This window comes from Melanaphis sacchari, unplaced genomic scaffold, assembly GCF_002803265.2.
Source record: "Melanaphis sacchari strain LSU unplaced genomic scaffold, SCAv2.0 Contig118_pilon_pilon, whole genome shotgun sequence".
NCBI classification, from domain to species: Eukaryota; Metazoa; Arthropoda; class Insecta; order Hemiptera; family Aphididae; genus Melanaphis; species Melanaphis sacchari.
In genome coordinates this window covers 667851-692145 of record NW_020270462.1, presented here as the reverse complement: position 1 = coordinate 692145, position 24295 = coordinate 667851, and the positions used below count along the sequence as shown (strand labels likewise).

Sequence of the window (24295 nt, the reverse complement as noted above, 5' to 3'; positions counted from 1 at the left end):
AATTGTTTGAGAAAAATTAGCTTTAATATACAGTTAGTGAGAGTGTAATGGATGATGTAGAATCTCGTATGGTTGAGAGACAAGAATAATTAATGACATAAAAAAAGAAAAGGAATAAATAATACTATAATTGTAATGAGAAAAATATTATAAAATGATAAAAAAATAATTAAAAATAAAAATACTATGAAGTGCTATCGAATATTTTAATATTTAGTCATCGGTTCATCGCATTGATAATGTGATTACATGTGACATGTGATCTCCAATTTAAATTTATCGTTTCCAAATTTTCTTGGCACACAGAATTATCGCATATAATACGAATATTTGTATGTAACAGAATTCTAAATTTATATAATTATACGTAAGTATCTTAGGTATTATAAATACTAATTTATTTTCGTTCAGTAATACATTTAAAATATTATATTATCATTTAAATAGCATTTATATATATTATCTGTAGAAAGTCTATTGTCATCATTATAAACTGTTGTAATTCATACGAGTAGAAGCTTCAATCAACTATATTATGTGTACGTGAGTGTGTGTATTTATATGTGAACACCTTTTGAAGAAGTAAAAATGATTTGATTTTTTAACTTTGAGAGTAGTTATTACATTGACTTTCGCTTTTGACTAAATATTTATAATAGCATTTTCCTAATATTACATAATTTTCAAAATATTTTGGATCTTTTGTGGTATACGATAAAGGCATATGAAATTTTCTACATTCTTAAAATATCGAAAATATCTAAACAAATTTATATATATATATAAAAGTTTGAAATAAAATACATATTACCAATGTTCGTTAAACTCGCAAAAACTTATAAATTATTTTGAAGTTAAAAATTTTTCAAATTTTCAATTTTAATAGCCGAAGTTTAAAAATTAAATACAAAGCTCTTAATAAGTTTTCCTATTATAAACCATAAATTTAAAAATATAAAAAATAAATATCCATAATCTATTTTTATAAACATTTTAATTTTGAATTTGAACAAAATTTAATATTAAAATGAAAAATAATGATTTTAATTATTTTCTATCTTGAAGCTTTTTTATTTTACCTATATATTATTATTTTCCATACATAATACAATTATGTAATAAAATATTTAGGTATTATATTAGTCTTTTCATACCATTCTACCGTACATCGATATTGATTTAAAAATTAGTTAAAATAACATGTTATTAAAAGTATATAATATTATAATAACTATTAATAAAATAAATGAAAAAATAAATTAGACCTACCATTACTACTACAAGAAAAATAAATTATTAATAGCAATACAAATAAAATAACATTTCTTTTATAATACAAACATGGGCTGACATTCTCAGCTCAGAATCGTTTTAGTATACAATGAATAATTTATTATTTAATTCAAATTGAATGCGTCCATAGAGAGTATCCATCATATTTAACGAAAATTCCCTAGTTCTTATTTTTATTATTATTCTCACATAGGTATTTATAAGAAAACTATATAACTAAAACCAATTATTAGTAAGTTCAGAATTTCATTAAATTAACAAGAAATAACATAACTTATTTTGTCATATTTTATTATTAAATAACTTAATGTAAAATTTAATGAATTGATGTTTTTATAAGAATTTTTAATATATAACATAAATAATCTTTAAGAATTGTTGAAGAAATCCACTCATTGGTAAAATTTCCAAACGTTAATTTTCGTTTAGTCTCATCAGAGTTTTATTTTGGACATATTTAATAAATTAGATTTTTTAATATTTGGGAGACACCAAAAATTGAATACCAAATAACAAAAAGTCTTATCATTAAATAAAATTTTAGCATTTTGGTTTTTAAATTTAGTTTGAATTTCAAGAGTGGATGGAAATGGTGGAATCTGTTATTGCCAATATTAATGATTGAACATTTTACTGAGTAGAGAGAGAAAGTTGATGATTTAAATTCAAGTTAGTTTTTAAAACATAACTTTCCAACCTTTTAATATATTATTTTATTCCGAATTAATTGTTAATATGTGATCTATAAAAATTTAAATTGGAGTATATTAAAATGTATAAGCATTTTACAAAGCAAAAATAACTGTTTTTCTTTATTTGTTAATGAACATAATATATTTGTATTAAGTGTTTTATTTTCTATTTTATTAGATAAGAATAAGTTGTAGTTCAATGTATTATGCAATATATGAATACTATGTTATTCGTGTCATTAAGTCATTATGTATTATTAGTATTGATAATAATTATAAATACGTACCATTGGATATTATGTTCTATAATAAATGATACATTCTAAAAATAATGCGTAATTCAAGTATTAAAATAATTAAAATTAAATCCTAACTATCGAGTTATTTAATTTAAACTTAATAATTATATTTTTCTATACGTTTTGTTGAAATTGTAATAGGTATGTTGGTTAAATAAAAAAAATTATAATTTTTTATATCACTAGAAAAATATAAATAATATAATTTATTTTTTAATCGAGTGGCTTGCATTTAGATTTATGAATATCTATGTATTTGGATAGTGGTTGCTGTTATAATATTGATATGAGCAATTCCGTGCAATGAAAGTACACACATTTTTTAGAATTACATTTAAAAACTACGTAAGGACTATACTAAACTTGACTCCGCTAAGAAATGTTTTTGTTACAGTAGTAATTTGTAATACATAGGTTACCCAGAAATGAGTAGAACAAATACTCAATATTTGTTCATTTTTATATTCATTCCTTAGGTACAGTTTCAATAATTATTTCTAATATTTATAATATACAGCGCTGTTTTAAAAACATATAGATATTTTAACGTGGGATAAAAAATACAAAATTACAATTATAATTTATAATTTTAAAATTAAAAAAAAAACTATATTTAAGGATTATGGAACTGTTTACTATGATCGAATATAAATTTCATTGATTAGAACGTTTATTTAATAGGATTTATATATTTATCATATAGCATATGGATAAAAAAAGAAAATATTTCGATAAGCGGTGAGAGATAAAACCTGTCAATTTATAATTGTAATTTGTATTAAATACAATCCTAGCCTACCCCTTCTTCCCACTTAACAGGTACAATCCTAATAAATTAATTTTATATGTATACAACAGTTTTTGATTTATTTCACTAAATAATCAAATGAAATAATATTTTATTGCAATACTTTTATAATTATATAATTCTTCTACCTTTCATATTTCTTTTATAACCATTATTTTTATTCATTTATTCCTCATTTTTCATGTCGTATAATGTGTGTAAGTGTGTAAGTATTTATTTTGTACTTTAATAATTATTATTGATGTACGTTATCTTTTTTAAATAAATATCAACTACCTTAATAGTCAAATTATTAAATTATCGTGGATTTTTTTCTAATAAACTCATTTTACCATTTATGATAGGTAGATAATTAATTGTTTAAATATGTATTATACTTTAACTCATTAATAACTTCTATGATATAAAAAATAGGTTTCCCAAGTACGATTATAAAACTGATAAGAATAACGTAAAGTGCAAGGTCATAAGGTTAGTAGTATTCCGGAAGATCATAAACTAACTTACTCATTTGACATATCTAATTATTTCTATAAATCAACTAACTTATCAGGTGATTTTTTTTTTAACCTTAAACTTCTATACAAAAAAAACTTAGGCCCTAGGTTATAAAATCTATTATTTTAATTCCGGTATCTACATATTATGGCCCAACCCCATGTGGTTATAATACTGACATTCAGATGATAATAATAGTTTATAATTGTCAGTAAAAAAAATGTGGAAGTACGTTATGATAGTTTTGATATTGAAAAGTAACAATGAATAAACATGAATCATTTTATTAAAAAATTTAAGTACTAGACTGGATAAAAACTTGACTGTAATAAAAATTTTAAATCAAAATAGTAGTATCTATATAATAAATACAATTATAACAATTATAAAATAATTTAAAATAAGTTCATTAATTATAATAATAAAAAAACCATCATATTTACAAAATTCATTCGAAATTACATTTTTATCTCCATATATATAAAATTATGTATAACACAAAATTCATTTTAAACGATCATCCCTTGATTAATACCTATTCGTTTGGTTTAATTGTAATATTATATAAATATCTTACATGAAATTACTGATCTTATTGTCTATTAAATTATTAAAACAAAAATTATCGTATGATACTAAGGCTGCCCAAGTATTTACAATGTATATTTACTTTTATTTATTTATACCTACGTTAAAATGCGATAAGCAAATACATGTATATCTCGTTAATAATAAAACAAATGTTTACAACTTCAAGATAAGTACTTAGGTCTAAAAAAACAGTTTTTGGCAAAAACATTTAAAATGCGATTTTTAGCTCATGAACTTGTGGCACAAATTTTTTATATTATATTACATATATTTTAATATGCGTTTTACAATTTTACTTTTTTTTTCTTTGTTAGACTTTATTTTAAAATGCTATCTTAAAATATTTATTCAAAACCAACAAAAACGTGACTTTATTGTTTTTTTTTCTTTTCAAATAATTCCAATCTACGTATTATTTTTTTTGTTAAAATATTATATAATAATATTATCATTTCACTTTTTTTATGTATTGTTATATTTATATAACTCTCATATATAGAACAAAAACAATGAACACTAGATATTGTTTCGATTGCCTATGCGATTGTTATTAAGTTATAAGGTTTTGTAGTCGTTACTTATTTGTTGTTTTTATTATATTTTAGTGTCCATCCAGAGAAAATATTTGATGTTGGCACGTATATGTAAATTATTCCTACCTTCATCTGTATTAAACAAATACAAATTAAGATTAAAAAAACCTATAAAATAAATATGAATTATGGGTGTTTAACCTAACTATAACTATAATCTTAAATATTGATTATTTAAATATTTAAAAAATGTATTTTAAGTATCATTTAAAAATCAAAATTTGACTTAACAGAATTTTGAAGAAAAAAAAACTAGGCTTATAAATTAATTTATGTCATAAAACCGATTAATTTGAATTCTCGAGTTTATTTATATTTAAAAACAAAATTGTTTTATTGTATTTCTTTACCTTCTCTTCTAATTATTGTTAACGTTATCACATTGTTATTCCTCGCGTTAAACTGGTTTTAGATAATCATAAACAATTTTATGCGTTAAAATTTTTATGATGCCTATTCAGATACATTAATTTTCAATTTTATTTTAACGTTAAATATCAATGTCAAATAATAACGACAAAAACATTGAAAATCCTTACTTATGGTATACATAAATATAAACTTATTGTGATAAATTATAAAATATAATATAACAATATTATACAGTAATAACGACGAATTATTATAACATTATTATACAATTAATTATGTAATAGCAAAAAATATAGCTTTACTTCGTCTTAGAACAGAATAAAAATGCTTTTCGGATGGTCTATTTAGGAATATTAAACCATAAGTATAGACTATTCGAGCTGTGGTCCATTACACATAATATAATATTTGACCACTGGGCTCTGACCACGCTTAGAACACATTTATTTATCGTTGTTATCTAAAAGTTTCTATTTTGACATATTAATAATTATCATGATTGGTTATTAAACGTCGACAGTAATGCGCGGTCATTGCAATTATGGTTCAGTATAAAAGAGACAATGTCAAACACTGTCACCTCTAATGCTAATCGATTAAATTATTCGAACTTTAACCATGGAGTTTTAAAACTATTTTACAATAATAAATATGAATTTAACTCATTGTTCAGCCATTAAAATTAAGATAGATTTAATTAAGTTTTATACTGTTAAAGTACTGAATTCCAGATCAATTATCAACTGTTGACAATTAAAAATATAATAATATAAATATATATCTAATTTTTAAATAAAGAATTTTAGTTTTGACTATGTGTTAGTTTTGAGTCAAATTTAAAATTTAAAATTAAATAATACATATATATATATATATAGGTAATAAGTATATATCATATATACGTTGAGTTTACTATACACTTACTATTAATAAAATTTCCCAATGACAAATTGACAATTATTTAAATGTCAAAACTACTTTGAGTTAAGAAATTATATTAATTGTTAAATTGCAAAAATTACAGATTGAAAATATTATCAAAACACATGGGTTATAAAAATATATTATTTATCTATATGATACCAAATTATCAATTTATAAAGAGTTTCAAATTTAATATTGTATTCTCATAAGTAAGACCTAATAAAGATATATTTTTATAAATTAATAATTTTATTAATTATTAGTGGCTAAAATTTTTATTAAAAATGTGTATAGTTCATATATAGGTCATAAATCATAGATATACCAAGTTATATAGTGGTGAAGTATTAAAATTTTGAATGACAAACGTATCATGGTTTTTAGTAAAATGTAATATTTAACAATTTTAGTTGGAAATATATTTTAATATATAATTAATTTAATACCGTAAACAAAATTAATCAATAGTTAGATAGAAAATACTTCCAGAATAAAAGGCAAAGTGTTTAAAACCTAAAGTACCTCTATTTAAATTAAAAACTTCAATAGTTTAATACAACCTTTATATATTTTAAGTTTTAAACTACAATATTTTTACAATATTGATAATATTATTGTCAATTTACAGTTTGTGATGAAAGATATTCTATAAAGATACTAATTATTATCGTACACGCCTGATTATATAAGGCAGTTTAATATTAATAATGCTTGACGCGTTAAATGCGATAGACAGACATTTAAAAAAGAAAATAGACTACCTAAACTAGGACACACAAATTTTGATCAAACATAGCATACCAATATTAATAACCTTTTAAAAGTGCAAACATCGAACTCAATGACAAATCAATAATGTAATATCATTTAAGATTAAAATAATTTGCTTCTATTTTATTTTAATTTTTTTATATATAATTTTTTTGTAATTATTATTTTTATTTCTAATCAGAGTTGGTTTGATATTTTTTAAGTTAATTTTGTATTAGTTTATAAACTTTTAAAATATTCGAAAAAAAATAATAAATGCCAGATTAATTATAACATTTTAATAGAAGTATCTATTCAAATACTACAGCAAACGATATTAAAAAGTTGTTACTTATTACATCTTTGATAATCATTTATATTAAGCTGAAAAAAACTGAATAGTTTTATGGTAAAAGTTGTCAATATTAAAGTAATAATTATTTAAATTCGAAGTATCCTCATCCTAGCTTCTGGACTGAAATTCTCCGAAAAATGAACTCGATTAACAAAATAATGAATAATAAAAAAAATTAGCATTGATTTTTAGAATTCAAATAAACGGTTTTTTTATAATACAAAACTCTTTGGTATCAATATTCCTCGATAGTTATCTTAATAATTTTATTGCAATTCCGAGTTATAAACATATTTTTATCGATGAGTGCTGTAATGCCTGATGCAATATTAATACATTTTGAACTATTTGAATGATTTAGTTTACTGTAATTAAATATGTACCTAATAATATTAAGCTACAATAATTGGATAATGAATCAAATTAATAAATGGGCTATAATGAACTTGTAATTTGTCTATAAACATCAAATGGTACATAGATAGACTCTGACACGTGGTAAAAGGTAGCTACTACTAATAATGCTTTGATTAGAATTTGTTTAGGCTGCGATAATAAAACGACTATAATTTCACATTTTACTATTTTAACGTTATCCAATTCAAAATATCGTGTAAGGAAATTGAAATATTATTTTTAAATAATATAATATTCAATGACTGTGTATTATGGCTTTTGTCGTAGTATAACATTTTACACACGCTGTTTAATTATATTAGATACTTATTTATCTCAGAGTCTTACACTTATATTTATTAAAAACTTGATAGCAATACCGTACTAAAAATTTTAACTTTTTTAATGCATAATACATTCATTATTATAGTGAAAACCTAATTAGACGTATCTAATTATAAATGTTTCAATGATATTCAAAATCCAATACGTTAGTGTATCAAATTTCTATTCCTATAAATTAAAATTAATAAATCTTATGAACTAATTTGTAGCCCGTTTAATCATATTTTATTTTATTTTTACGTAAATCATATTTTTAGTTCATTTTTGATATTATACTCAAGTTGAAAAAAGTAATTAATTCTTTAGTAAATAGTAAGCATATGATGTTTCTTTTAAAATTTATAATTTTAAACTCAAATCATGTTAATTATTCTTATCTATGTACTGTTAATTATTACAACTTACAATAAGATTTACACACACTTTTTGAATTAATAGCTAATACACAATATTAAATAATATGTCTATTCTTATAACACTTTATAGACATTTTAATTTGTAAAATCATTTGATGAATTGAAATAAAATTCTATAATTATAATATAAACGTATTCAAATTTTTAATAGTTTCTCAAAAAAACTACATTTATCCATTTTTATTAAATAATTTTAAATTTTAAGCTGAATACAATATTATACGTTTAATAAACAGTATAAAATATTCAAACAAAAAAATAAAAATGTTTTTTTTTAGACTTTTATTATTTTTAAATACAAATATAAAAACGAATTCACTGATTAAACGGTTTTTAATCCACAAACCGTTATTTCATTACAATAAGCTATATAGGTAATTTCAACCATTTACATGGTCTATTTGTCAAAACAGTTGAATGATATTTAAAATTATACGTCCTGACTTAAATAAAATTCTTTATGCTTAAAATAATATTGTAATGACTTTATAAGTAATCAAGTTTATTGGTGAATATTATGAAACAAATAAAATATATTATTCATTTTTAATAAATAACGTAATCTGCATTTATTTTTCAGAACTTCAGTATTGTTCGTAAGCATATCTTTCATAGTGCTTATGGTCATATCATTGGCATGGCTTGTATTCTACTACATACAAAGGTTCCGATATATACACGCTAAAGACCAACTTTCGGTAAGTTATATCACTAAAATAAAATACAAATATATAATTTTTAAATGTTTTATATCCCTCGCTTAAAATACTAACTATTTGAATTTGATCAACTTACTAAGACGGTTATGTTAAACTTGTGCGTTTTGGTATAATGAATCAATAGTAAATTAACTATCTAATCTAAACTATTCTGAACACAATAAAAACAATTGCTTGAACTTTTCTTCGTTTGTTTTACACTTCATATCTTTTTATAATGCATAATGGGACAGCATAGTGAATAATATCAACTAAACTTGATTTTCAATCGATACGTATCTAAGAAATTATTAAGATAGATAATAGTTGAAGTTAAAGTTGAAACTTTTAAAAAACTGTTTTTTGTCTCAACAACATTATCCCGAGAAAAAATAAAACTAAATGAAAAAAACGTAACTGTAAAACTAATATAGGTATTAATCGCTTTATTTAGAATCTAAAAATTCGAATTGTAACTTATAATATTATTCAACAAGCAATGATTATTATCAATGTTGTTCGTTTAGGAGAAAACTTTTTAGTTTTTCTAAACTTAAACAAACATTGTGCAATGTGACGTGTACTGGTAGACGTAAATGTAAATGTGTGCGTATTATAATGATGTGTGTATTACTGTATGAGAGTAAAATAAAAATAATGTCGAATGTTTACAAAGACGAAACAAACCTATCCACTGAGAAATAAGGAAATGAAAGTAGAAGTACATTAAATACTCATTATAGCCGATCGACCAATGTATAAATTATTTTGAATGCGTTGTACAGAAGATCCGCGTGAAAATACTGGTACACCGTAAAACAACTCCCTATGCTATACGTCATTTTATAGGTAAATACGACAACATTTCGACAAGTTGATAAATTTTATTGTTGACAAAATTACAATGATTTGAAATAAATTTTATTCGATGAATATTCGACTTGATCTATTTATTATCGTCTACTTTCATTGTATATGCGTTATGTGCGATTATAAACTGCAACCAAATATACCTACACTTATATCAATAATATTCGAATAATCAATAAGTTTTTCAAATGTGTTACTGAACTATAAGATCTCTTAAAAATATTTACGAATAATAAAACACTTTTGTTTGTATTTTGGTTTCTAGAGACGATTATGTAATGCGGCCAAAAAAGCGTTGTCCAAGATACCTACCAAGCACATCAAAATGGATGACAAGGTAAAATTACATAAAATCACATAAACTATTTACGCGTACTGTTAGCTAAGATCATATTAGCTTTTATATTTATTTAACCAATAGATTCTTGGAACGAATTATGTAAATAATTTCTATATTTTGTTAATAAAACTAATACTTATGTATTCTCAGATAACCTGGTAAATGAACATAATATATATAACATAATAAATAATAATATATTCTGAGTATACGCCGTATACCATCTATTTATTTATAAGCTAGACAAATATATTGGTGAAAACGTTTAATAACATAAAACAAACTAAGTACGAGGTAAATCTTTACAAGTTATGAAAACAAGAACAAGATGAAAAGAAAAAACAGTTAGATATTAATATTTTGATTATTAAACTGTTAATGAATAAAGGTTATTGCCAATTACTACATTTTGAGCTATAAAATATCTATAATATAGTCTAAAAACTTTAAAGCCAATAAATTATTTGGCTTCATGAATTTTTTTTTTATTTATTTATTTGAAATTAAATGTTTTAGCATATTGCATGTTAATAAAAATCTACAAATACTTATTAACTTAATTAATAAATAATAACAATAACATTTTTAAATATTTGTTAAAAATATTAATCTTTATATAGAATGCCAAAATATTTTAAGACAATTCATCTAAATTTGATTTACAACATAATTGTACACATTATTTATGATAGTATAATAAGATATGCGGTAATAAACTTGTTAACAAACTATAAATATGAGATAGAAATATATAGTTGCGAAAATCCATTTGAAGCACACCATAAAAGTACCTATATAATTTTTTATTATATGTCAGCACATATCTTACCTGCATATATATGAAGTTAAATTACATTTTTATATTACTCTTTAATGGATAATGGATATATTGAATGATAGTTAAATGATAAATTTATAAAAAAAAAAAAACCTGAATGTTTAATATATGTACCCAACATTTTTTAGATTCATCAAAAATTATTTAAAAAAAATGTTTTACACTACATTTGTTGCAGTCGCAGCGCTACATCGTCTTACTTTTTATTAACCATTTTTTGTACGTCAAATTTAAAAATTGCAAACAATTAAAGTTTAAACAGCTATTAAATCACGAAATGTATAACTGAAAAATAGCATCTCGCCATCATATTAAAACAAATTATATTACTGAATTATTTATCGTTTTAAGGAGATCGTCGGTGACGGTGACTGTTGTGCAGTGTGCATTGAACCATACAGACCTTCTGAAGTAGTTCGGATATTACCATGCCGACATGAATTCCACAAAAGCTGTGTAGATCCTTGGCTGTTAGAGCACCGAACTTGCCCAATGTGCAAAATGGACATACTCAAACACTATGGGTTTTTGGTGAGTTACTAAATAAATTCGCATTACCATTACAGTACATATTTAAAATTTAAGTCCGAGAGCAGACATAAACGTAGATTTTGATGCGAGCTATAGCCCCCCTTTTCCCCCTTTTTAGCTATGCCACTGTCTGAAAGTACAGATAGTTATAGATTGTGATGAATAATTAATTACAGCGTACCTGTATTAGTGTATTACTATAAACGTATTATAATTATGCGCCTTTGTTACGTTTTAAGTCAAATATTCCTCAGTATAATTATTTAAACAAGAGCAATTCATTATCATTCAAAAACATTAAATTAAATTACAACGAAGTGTATAAAACTATAAAGTACCTATCTAACTATAGCTATTTAAAACACGTTTATCTGAAATTCGAGTCCACTCTCGTGTGACCGATTCCGTAAATAATATACCCATTAGAATTTCAGTGGTCACTGATCAATAAATATTAAAAGGTTTTTTTTCGTTATTTGCAACAATATTTCTACAAATGCTGTTGTTTAAAATTATTCATGTATATTGCACGATCAAAGATAATTTTTGATTGCACGTGCTACCCAAGTATATTAAATATTTTATGATTCGCTAATAATATAACCATTAATATAAACACTTAAATATTATATCCGTACATATTATTACTTGTATTTGAGTATATAGTCGTATAGAATTCTAATGTATAAAGTTATACGACTTGTAGAGCATCGGAATCAATTCTTCATTACAATTAGACAAAACGAATATTTTTTTTTTTTAATTTACACCAAACTATTGTTTGTCTTTGCGTACGATTTCATGTTGAATGCCACCTTATGAAACTTTCGAAACAAAAATTCTTCAACACGGTGATTATTATAAAAAAAAATATCATGGTTTAACATGAATACAGTACATACCAGTACCAGGCTTATATTGTTTTTATAACCATACACTGTATACTGTACATAATATATACAAAATAGGTATAATTCTATGTAATATATTTATATATAATTATATACATAATCATTTATAATATATATATTTACAATTTTCTAGTGTACTATAATATAAAATCAATAATCATGCGTGACGATTTCTACATCGATCAAACCCATTACTCTGCATAGTCTGCATTTATAATCACTTTTGTATAATGTACAAAACATTAAACTGAAAAAAAAATACGAATGAATAATGTATTTTCCTTTTTTAAGTAAAACAATGTGATCAAATATTAACGATAATCGTGACTTTAATGGGTTAGAAAAGTACAATTATATTAAAACAAACTTGGAGATAGTGTTGTAAAATAAACTTTTATAACACTCCGCTATCGCCCGTCATTTGTCTTGTAGCGTAGGTATGTGTCGTACCAATGATCGTCATAACTCATAACCATACACTTTCAAAAATGGTCATCGTCCAAATCTGCACAATTTGTCAAAAGCAAACCTTTTAATACTGCACACACTCATATATATATAAATAACGAACATAATTATCTGAAAAAACATTATCGCTTAAAACCGCACATCAGTTAATCATATTTAATTAAAATCAAAAAATCATAAGCAATGAAATTAATTTTGTAAAATGTTTGAAAACACTAGGATGTAAATTTATTCTGATCTGGGCATTATGTACTATACATACTTTATTTTATCTTATTACAGAAGTATTGAATTATTTTAATTCGCTATAAAAATTATAAGATTTTACATATTAAATTATTTTTACGACGATTTGTTTGATAACAATTAACAATAAATGCTTGATTTTTAACTGCCAATCAAATGTATGGGATTTTAAATTATCTACCTTCCAGATTTTCCTTTTCAACAATAGAATATATGTATGCAATATTGAACGGTCTATAAGACGTGTGGTTATGAATATTAAGTGTGCGGTTATGAACGCCCTGTCGATACGATTATAATGAGAATGTATACCTATACATGATTCCCCCGCATGTTTAACTAAATTTATGCTGCACAAATAAAATTAAATTGCATAAAATAACCCAATATTCTAAAAGATGAGTTCATTATTTTCTTTTTATAGCATAACGTACATAGTATAAACAACTTTAAATACATTTACGTCATTATTATTGTAGTTATACACGTTAAATTTTAATATGTTATTACAAAGTTTTAATTCGGGAATAACATCACTATTATAATATCATTAATGGTTATAAAAGATAATAATATAATTTTATAAAATAACAGTGATAAGATAGTATTAAAATATATTATGTAAATGTAATTATTTGTATTGTACATTATTAATTAAGTATGTTTACTATGAATATAATTAACTAAGATAACTTTGAAATGTTTCCTAAAAATAATATAATAATAAGTTAATACACGTACAAAAAAAATATTTCAAAATAATGAACATAGGTTTTATTAAAATAAGTTAAAATGATGAAAAACTCATCTTAATACTTAGGCATGTTAATCTTTAAAATAGGTAAGCTCTTTCGCTGAAGTTTAAATCTCGGAGACAAACTTCAGCTTTTGTAATTTCTTTGTGATACCTAACATAATATCTAGAATTATAGAAATAAATGATATAGTTATAACTTTAATAATTTTAGACAACATTTTATAGTTAACGATTATGAAAAAAACTATGAATTTATTAGATATATAATGTTTCAAATGTTCTTAGAATTTACTAATATCTTTATTAACAAAACTAATATTATGAGTTACTATTTTAACAGAATATTGAAAATAATATATAACAATAAATATTGATTAAAGAATAATATGATATGACGATATTAGTAACCTTGTATACTCATATTTATTATTTTATTATTGAGTCCTCACATGTTAAACCTACAAATTATATTTATTTTTTAAAATCTTAAAATTATAATTTTATAGTTTTGCTAAATTGCATCATAATTCAAACTTAAAAACGAGTATATAAACAAAAACCTTAATGGCTTGATATACAGGATAAATAGTTAACTATTATTACATAATAGGTATACATTTATTGAAAACTGAGTAAACAACCAGTAAACAAACTGGGTAAAAATAAACTCGTACCTGCTAAAATATCTTCAATATTTTTCAAAAATCACCTGTCATTTTTTCGTGAATTTATGATAACGACACTAAATATTTAAGATTACCTCTAAACTGTTTAATATAGACGATTAGGTTAGGTTAAGTTAAACGATTTTTCAATTATATATAACATTGATGCTTAATTTTATAATTGTTCACAATAGTTAATTCAAAATAAAAAAAACCCACCATATTAGTAGCTAAAAACATATGAATAAAAAATAATACATGCAATTTAAAATGATGTTTAAGATTATTACTTATAGTTTTTTGGACAAAATCGAAAAAGTTTAAACTATTTTAAAACTGATCGCCACTGATTACCTTGATCGAATTAAAAAAAACATCAATTACTAATCTTTAATAAGAATATATAATCAAAATCGCAGCAAAAAATGCCCATTTCATGAACTAAATACGCATATCATGATTTTATCGAAGCTATTTCATGAATATTCTATTTCTACGAAATAAATGTGACATATACGAGTACGTACAACGGCCTATTTTTAATAACCTCAATAAATTAATATCATCCATGAAAAATATGTTTCAAAAAAATCTGTAGGTGTTTAAGAAACAGTTCACTGTCAAAAATCGAATACATGGAGACACGTATTATTCTATATTATATTATGCGAATAAGATATTAGGCATTTACGCATGTAGAGATCGAAGGAAAACAAGTCGCAACTGTTAAAGTGAAGGTTGATTTTGTTGTGTTTACGATTCCTTTCATCTGCACAAATAACATCATATTATTCGAATAATCTTCTGCGAACCTTGGCATTCGTATAATAATATACATTGTACGTGTGCCGATGTGACTACACGTGTAATGTGCGTTGTGCGATAGGTAATGAAACATCATTGTAAATTTAGTCCATAACTGTAAAAAATGATGGAAAATATATGATGATAAATGGCTTTGATGTAATAAATGTAAACCAACCATCTTAACCGGGAATAAAAATTAAAAACGCTAATGGTGATCATGGTTAATACATTTAACGCGATTAATTAATATTTTACCTGCGTGTGTATACAAGCAGGGTACAAAATACCAGCGTAAAAAAATAAATAGATAGATAAAATATACTCTATTCTATATTCTTAATTAACAGTGACGTTGAACAATGATCAATGATAAAATCTATGCAAGTAGAAATTCAGAAGTGCGTTTATACATTATACCTAATAATATATATTACATTTTAGGGCATGTATATTATTATGAACGCTCGTGCGTGAAAGTTTTCAATGTAAAAACACGATAACTCACTTTGAAGATTTTGTACGAAAATTATCCGAGTATTATGATTATAATAGCTGGTTTCTTTTTTTACAAAGTGCTGTGAATACATTTGTAATTATCGATTTCGTATAATTAAACTATATTCACTATTATGCCGTCCATATAAAATACATACAACATTACATTACGCCCGTATTATTTGCAACACAGTTATCTATCCACTATTCCACTAAAAATATTTCTCTATATTATAATTCATATAGTTTTTTTTCAACAAATTAAGGACAAATAGAAGTATTATTTAACATAATATTTTGTGTATTAAGTTTCACAAAATCCTTTTTTTTTTATCTTAATACTTTTTGAGACATAAAAAATTATTTATTACCAATATGTTATACGACAACAGACTATGACATTTCGGGAAGAAATTTTTTTCAATTATCTATTGAAACAAGAAAATTTTAAAAAAAATGTTCCTATATAATAAATCAAGCTTTGCTAAGTTTCATTTTCTGGATGTAATAATTATTAATCTGTCAATTTAATATTTATCATAATTTACAGGTTTTAAATGGTAATGTTTAATATCGACTATTTTTTTTTTGTCTTCTTTGAAAAGATTATATCAATAACAACACCTACTTGATCAACTTGAAAGTGGATTTTTGTTTTTTCAATATTTCTGAGATTTATTTACATACACTTTTATCATATATTATAACAGTACTTATAATAATATGATGTACCTATACCAAACAAACAGTGTTTAATATTATTTATCTATTATAAAGTTATACAACTATATTTCAAATCTATTAAAATTATTTCTAGTAAAAATATTTGAAGGATTTTACTTATGGTAGTCGTGCAAGAAAATTAATATTACGGTCATTGGTACAGTACAATACTACAGTGTATTATATACGTATAATATATAATATACAGACACCATATATGTAGACTTATAAAATTTTTATTTAATAAAAGCTCTTTATAGTTATAGGTACCAATTAAGCAATTTAAACTGAAATTATGAATTATGAAGTAATATTAAGGCCAAAAAATAGTAAATAATTAATGTTGGAAGTTGGAACCTATGTAATTAGGATATATTGTTAATGTTTTTTATTATGACCAATTAGGTTAATGGAATAAAGTTATTTCATCAAAAAATTATAGAATTCTTTCAGCTATAATGAATTTTTATCTTTGGTTAGTTACTCATTATTAGTTAGCACGTCATACGACTATAGTAGGCATTAATGCGTATACGCCGTATACTTATACCTATATGGGTATAAGCTACTACAAACAATGATCAACTTATTATGACTCCGTTATTGTTACGAAATGTCCATTATTTATTGTGCCATAATGAGTATGCAATCGTAGAATTATTTTAAAATAAAATAAAAAAATCATTCAAATCAGTCAAAATATAAAAAAAAAATATTTCGTATAAATTAGATCAATATTTAAGTGAGTGCAAAAGTGCTCTTGATTTATTTTTATGTGATTAGCCTATATATTTTTATTTTTTTAATCATGATAACCCGTTTTTTATATTTAATTATTATGAAATCTATTAAGCATTATCATAGTTATTTATTATGAGGATTAACACAAAAAATAATAAAAATAAAAAATACTTACTGTTGTTAATCGCTATAAATCTATAATAAAAATCAGAATGTAATTACTTTTATCAAACGTAATCTATTTAATTATAACGTACAAGTGAAAAAATATATAGCTACAGAATAATGTCTAATAATTTATCGAATACCATCTAAGTAAATCAAATGTTTATTGTGACTATATAATATATATCTTTATTTAGTTGCCATTTGCCAATAGTGTGTATATTATACAATATGACAGTATGACAAAAAAGCTTTTCTGTTGAAATCTCAAGGAAAAATATATTATTTATGTTCTAATTGAATAGTGTAGTTTTAAAAAAAAATATCTTCAATACTGTTCAAAAATAAAGATAGATATGAATTTAAGTACCTTACAATTTTTATTGTTTTAAAATCATGAACACATTTTGTTGAACATAATATTCAAATATTTTTAGAATAGAAACTGCGCGTTAACTTAAATTTTATTCAAAATGAATACAAAAGAATTATAACTTTTAAATATTCACCAATTTCTCGCTTTATTTATAAATTAAAAATTAAAATCTTGAAAAGTGCAATCCATCGATTGTTTTTATATTTTGTTTGATTATTGTGTTTTAAAATATTTAGGTACAAACTGTTTATTATTATTGTTAAAATGCATTTATCTATCATATTACCACTTATAATTTTGTTATGTAACTCTTGTACCTAAGGGTTTTTCTTTAATATGATCAAGTGGAAAGATGACAGATGCAATAATTTATAAAATACTATATAACTCGTAACTTCGAAAACTGGTTGTAATTTAGTAATATATGTGTTGTTTTGGAATTAGAACCGAGGAGCGCGACGTGCGTATCCGAGAAGGTTGGGATAAAAATACGTTCATCACAATAAAATAGAATGTTCAATCGTATCATAAACACAGCGTTATATACCTATTGCCTATTAATATTGCATTATTATGTTAATCTTTATAATGTGAGAGTAACCTGTATGGGTCTATACATATATACACACCTGCACCTATTCGACTGCATACGAAACTGCACGCGTTTATATTTATTTAAATAATATAAGCGTTCATAATAAGATTTTGAGCAGTAAACAATATCTAACGGTCAATGCCCTATATATAATAATGCATATACAGTACACACGAGTGTACCGATAAATTAGATAGAAAATCTTCTAATACCGTTGTATTAGGTCGATATTTTATATCGTACAAAAAATTAATCACATCATAATATACAACGCGTATATTATGTATATGTAGTATTATAGTTTATAATGATATCCACTACGATGTATTATTATTATTATAGGAACACCTATCTACGCATCACGCCTGTGATATAGGCACCTAATAATATGTATATTTTTTATTCGAGTTTTTTAAATAACCATCGATGGAAAATCTTATTAATTGTGTGCGCTTGTGTGCGTGTGTGTTTAGTTCACAGGCAGTCAAGAGAGTTTCCTGCACGTAGAAGTCGAAGAGGTGACCAACGATTTCGACGTATACCAGTACGCACGTGGTCGGAGTTTCATGGACACGGCGCAAAACTCGAGAACGGTAAATATTGTGAAACAGACGTTCGGGCGCGGACGCGTCACATTTAAATAAACCCATAACGTGTTACCTAATAATAGCTATAGCTATATATAATAATATTATGACGTGTTCTATCGATATAAGATTAAAACCAAAAAAAAATATATATTTAAAGAACGAGAGAACTAGACATTTTTTGCAAACTCCCCCCCCCCCTCCAAAACAAAATAAAAAATTTGAAACTCGAATTCGAATTGACGTGTGGGTGTTTGTGCGTATGTGTGTGTGTGTATGTGTACGCAGATACCGGACGTGGCCGCGGTGGCAGTGGCCGCTGCGACGGCGGTCGTGTGCGAATCGCCCGACAGTAGGTCGTCGACGCCCGACGAACTGACGCCCGCGCTGGCCCAACTCAACGACGACGGCGGCGGCGGCGGCAACGGCAACGGCGACGGCAGTGGCGACGGCCGTACAGACGCCGCCGCCGTCGCCGCCACCACCAACTGTACAACGGTCGCCGCCGGCACCAACCGATCGACGTCATTCGGTGAGTACGCAGCTGAACGCGCGCGCTTTATTCGTACCTTTAACGCAGTGATGCTCCATCGATTTTTCTCAGCGTACGTACTTACTTATTGCTTACACGCGTTTGTGCCCGTCGAGTTTCCGACGACCACCATTGCGGAGGTAGATATATAATGTTGTACAGTTTTTTGTACTCGAGGTTCACAATCATATCGTATTGGGTGCGAAGGGCTGGGGGGGGGGGGGGGGGGGGGGGATACGTAGGGTGTTAAGTGACGTGAGTAAAAAAAAAAAAAAAAAATAATAATAAAAAAAACCTACGTCAAAAATTTGACAGAGCGCCGCCGCCTTTTTTTGCAGAGAAGAAACCTGCAAGTCTGATTGACGTCATTTAATAACATATGTATGGCATTTCCAGCGGCTACCAGCTATACTCGCATACATATATATATATATATACATTATACGCGTGTTATACTGTGAAAAATCATTTGAAATCGTCTATGTACGTCGCGTTACGGGTATAAAAAATACGCATAATGATATCGTCCCACTCAAACGAGATCCGAATTTTTCCGAGGCTTCGATCGCGAAACTCCCGCGACGGGACATCTTCCGGGTCGACGAATTATAATTTTTCTCGCGAATTACTCGAGTGGGAGGGGGGGGTATATTATATTATGTATACCTGCATCGCAGTCGCGCGGGCACCGGCGTATCCTGCACGATTTTTCAACACTCGGTGCGGTGATCTCGCGACGTGTGCTTATATATAATATTTACGTAGGTATAGAATTCACCCGTGGGAGCACCACTGCGGCTTTGTAGCTTTTTAATGTTGTTTTATGAATATTGTGTTTGCTTGTGTATGTATATGCCGCATAATACAGCAGGGGTATATCTCGTATCTATATCTATTTACACGTCAAAGACTTTATTTTCTTCTCTTACATAATACGGCCTTACCCGAGACAGTCACAGGGACCAATCATCTCTCAAAGACGTCCCGAGGGATACGTATTGGATTAGGTATTTATTTTTTTCGTCTCAACCCTCGGTGTGAAGGGAGGGGAAGTGAGATTTGTTATCACGTAAAATCGGGTGTGCACACAATGTGCCACACATGCAGTGTATTTCATGATAAATCATTACACGTGTTTTGACTGTCTTGAAATTTAGTCCCAATTATATATTTTATATAGGTAGTATTTTACATAAGTATATGGTATGTGTTTTGTGTGCGTGTATGTTGTCCTTATGTATATAATATATAAGTGCCTGTCTGCACTACACATTAAACACGGGTTGCACGTGGTGTCGTCGTTTCCAGCTGTCCTATAATAGTCTATTATGCAATAAACTCGTACTTATGGTGTGCAGCAGTGACGACAACGCAAGATTTTTTTTTTTTTTTGAGTATCTGCGCTCACGATGACATATGTATAACGTATGATTCTTTGTGTAAAAAAAAGGGTGTGATATTTTGGAAGGTATTTAGTAGATGACAATTTAGACGGTGTAATTTCACCAAACTGCAGAGCTTTCATTTTTAAAGAGAGGCTACAATTGTTTAGGTTATAATATATATTATAATACACACGTATAGAATGATTTCCTCTCGTCAATAATCATTTTCAAATAACAATAACGACTTAGATTTTATAGGCTAATATTTAAATAACGTATTAAATGTTTTAAACGAAAATAAAAAAATGTTTCAAGCATATAGAAAGAAAATAAATTAGTTTTTTTTCAAGCGAGATTTATTTTTGATTGCGAAGAAAACTATTACAGAAGTTTGTGCCTTATTGTAATACACCGTAGTTAGGTAAATGTCTTCGCCGTGCGATTTATAGTCTTTGCCGCCACTAATACACTAACACGCGCAGATATATATAATATGGTGCGAAATCATTTTAACGTTAACTAAATTTTGTACGTTTTCCGAGCCTGTTAATTATTATTATGTTCTTGTTTTCTACGTCACGAGCTACATAAAGCATGTATATTTATCACGCGAATTCTCAATGGTATAATAGATACAAAAATGTCATTAAATTTATACATGTATGTATATATTCAACTATACATGAAAATAGTACCTAATACCTATAATATCTAAATATTATAATGCCTGTAATTGCACGTTTTTCGGGATATAGCATGTATGTGTTATGCAATGGTGTAAACATTTTAGTAATCTTGTCATTTTTTTTTTCCCACCAGAAGAGCAGCCTCCGGTCCACTCTGTTAGCATACCTACGACAGCTAAATAGTCTGACGACGGCCGACGCACTCACAATCACAACTGTATATTTTATTGAATAACTTTATTTGTTATTTTTACAATATACATCTATTTCGCAAGACCATTTCTGGATAGCGTGTATTTGTGTGCGTGTGTGCTCGGTATATACCACAGGAATCCAAAACAATAATCGGTAAAAAATATTAGCACGTCGTACATTTACTGTGTGTAATATTATCTCGGCATCTGTTGTGATCTTATAGTACGGATGTTTGTTAGCTAGTCTGCGGTTGTAAATCAACGCCTAACTCGATTGCTCTATATACGTATATAGATGGCCGACTTGAGAGGAGCGCAACAGTAAAATCATTATAGTTGTTTTCGTAATAACTCGTAAGCACGCAATTTAAGCAGTGGGTAATTCCGTAACTGATTACACGGTCAAAATTAGAGCGCTTACCTCATTATCTACCATAACGATTAGGTATATAATAAAAATTATCAAAAACAATTTTCTAAGTGTTTGGTTGAAAACTTTTATGAACTTTAATTTATCAGTATGAATTGATAGATAATTTAAAAAAAAAATCACAAAAATATTTAGAATAAACAACAAAAAAAAAACTTCGTTCACGAATAAAATTGTTCTACTGAAAATTATAACACCATAATTCCAACCGTGTACCTAATCATGATCAACATTGTTTAAACTAACTTAATATATACAAGACAAAAAGTAGCAACTAATTATTATTGCGTCCTCTTAAAATTCATTAACCACTCATCATCAATAGAACAATAGTTAACAACTTTAACACAAAATATAAATCTTTACAAAATGTTATGAAATGTTGAAGAAAAACTTGTTGTACTAACTCAGGTGGTTCCTTAATCGAACAACACTTATTATACATTTCAAAATTAATTAACATTATTGAAAATATTTATTTTTACATAATTTTCAATCGAAATAAAACAACATTTTTTTTTTTTTTTATAGTTATACTTTTTTCAAATTTTTACTTTTTTGAATTAAAGCATACATTTTAAAACTCATTCTATAGCAGAATATTTTTCAGAGTATTTTGATACTTAAAAATCTAAATTTGGATGAGTAATTTATGAGTTGTAACTATGTATATTTAAAGCTTAAGTAAACGGCGTAGTGGGCCATTATTACGCAGGGTATCTCTGTACCAATCCATTCCGCTAAACTTTAAATAATTATAACTCTTAAACTACTCGTCTAAGTTTAGATTTTACGTATTGTGATACTCCGAAAATAATTTTGTTTCAGAATATAAATTAAAAAATGTATTTTATCACTCAAAAAATAAAAAACTTAAAAAAATTTAATGATAACAATATTGTTTATTTCAACTGAAAATTATGTAAAAAAAAATTTTTAAAAACGTTAATAAATTTTGAAATAATAAATGTTTTTTGATAAAAAAATCACTCTGAATAGTGAATAGTATGAATTTTAAAGTAATTTAAACGCAAAATTATTTACGTTATTCTTACAATTAATAAATATAGACTATACCTAAAACTTACACAATCACAATTTTTATATAATTTATCAAAATCATAAAAGATTGAAAATTATTGTGTACCTAGTTAAAAATTCATAATTTTTAATTCTCATAGTGAGGCTTATACATTTCACAAAAAATTCAACAGGTTTTTTTTTTTTTATTTAAAAAACTTAACATAAAATCACACACATTTTTTATGAATATTTGAAGTTCAAATTTTAATGACATTGGTATTTATGACTTTAACGTATAATAACGATTTATCCTCCTTTTGATAAACATTTAACTTCTACAATTTACAATTGTTATTTTTTATGCTTATGTAAAAATATTCAAACTAGTTTTAAGTTATTTACAAAAGTTTAAAATTTTCAACTTTTTGGTTTTTTTCTTTAAACATTGGTTAAGGTGTTTGTACTCGGTCAAAATACTCGAAAATTTAAGAAAAAGTTCCTAATTAGTTTTACTTATAAAATTCTAAAAATATCAAAAATACAAACAATCGATATTTTTGTTTACATATATTTTAAGTTTTAATTTTAACAAAGTTGGTTGGGTATTAAACAAACCAAAAAAAAAAAAAAAAAAAAAAAAAATGACGAATTTTTCTCCAATGATTTTAGTCGTATAAGTAATAATTTTGTATCTCAAAAAAATATTTATCACATAGATCAGAAACTTTCTGCGGTTTTTCAGTACCTATAGGTAAGTTTCATCCGTGTAATGCGATAGTATAAAATAAATAATGATACACGGTCTACACAATGGTAATATATTTCATTTATTTAATCTGCGCAATACAATGAGGGCCTCAAAAGACATTGACTCCGGCTGGAGCCCCCATTATTATAATT

The 24295-nt window shown here is 25.6% G+C and overlaps 1 protein-coding gene across 4 annotated transcripts in view; it reads left to right on the top strand.

The window, feature by feature from the left end:
- The window catches only part of LOC112604059 (protein goliath-like), a 33280-nt gene that overhangs the window by 5099 nt on the left and 3886 nt on the right, over window positions 1–24295 (top strand). The window contains exons 2-7 of one of the 4 annotated variants that reach the window (XR_003115199.1): window positions 8913–9030; window positions 10166–10237; window positions 11430–11609; window positions 19032–19151; window positions 19434–19677; window positions 21885–22096. Coding sequence is in view for 2 of the 4 variants with exons in the window: in XM_025352926.1 (XP_025208711.1) it covers window positions 8913–9030; window positions 10166–10237; window positions 11430–11609; window positions 19032–19151; window positions 19434–19677 (734 nt within the window). In the remaining 2 variants the exon portion in view is untranslated. Of the gene's footprint in view, window positions 1–8912; window positions 9031–10165; window positions 10238–11429; window positions 11610–19031; window positions 19152–19433; window positions 19678–21881; window positions 22097–24295 lie in introns of all 4 variants that reach the window. The other 3 variants (XR_003115198.1, XM_025352926.1, XM_025352927.1) reach the window with 3 other exon arrangements.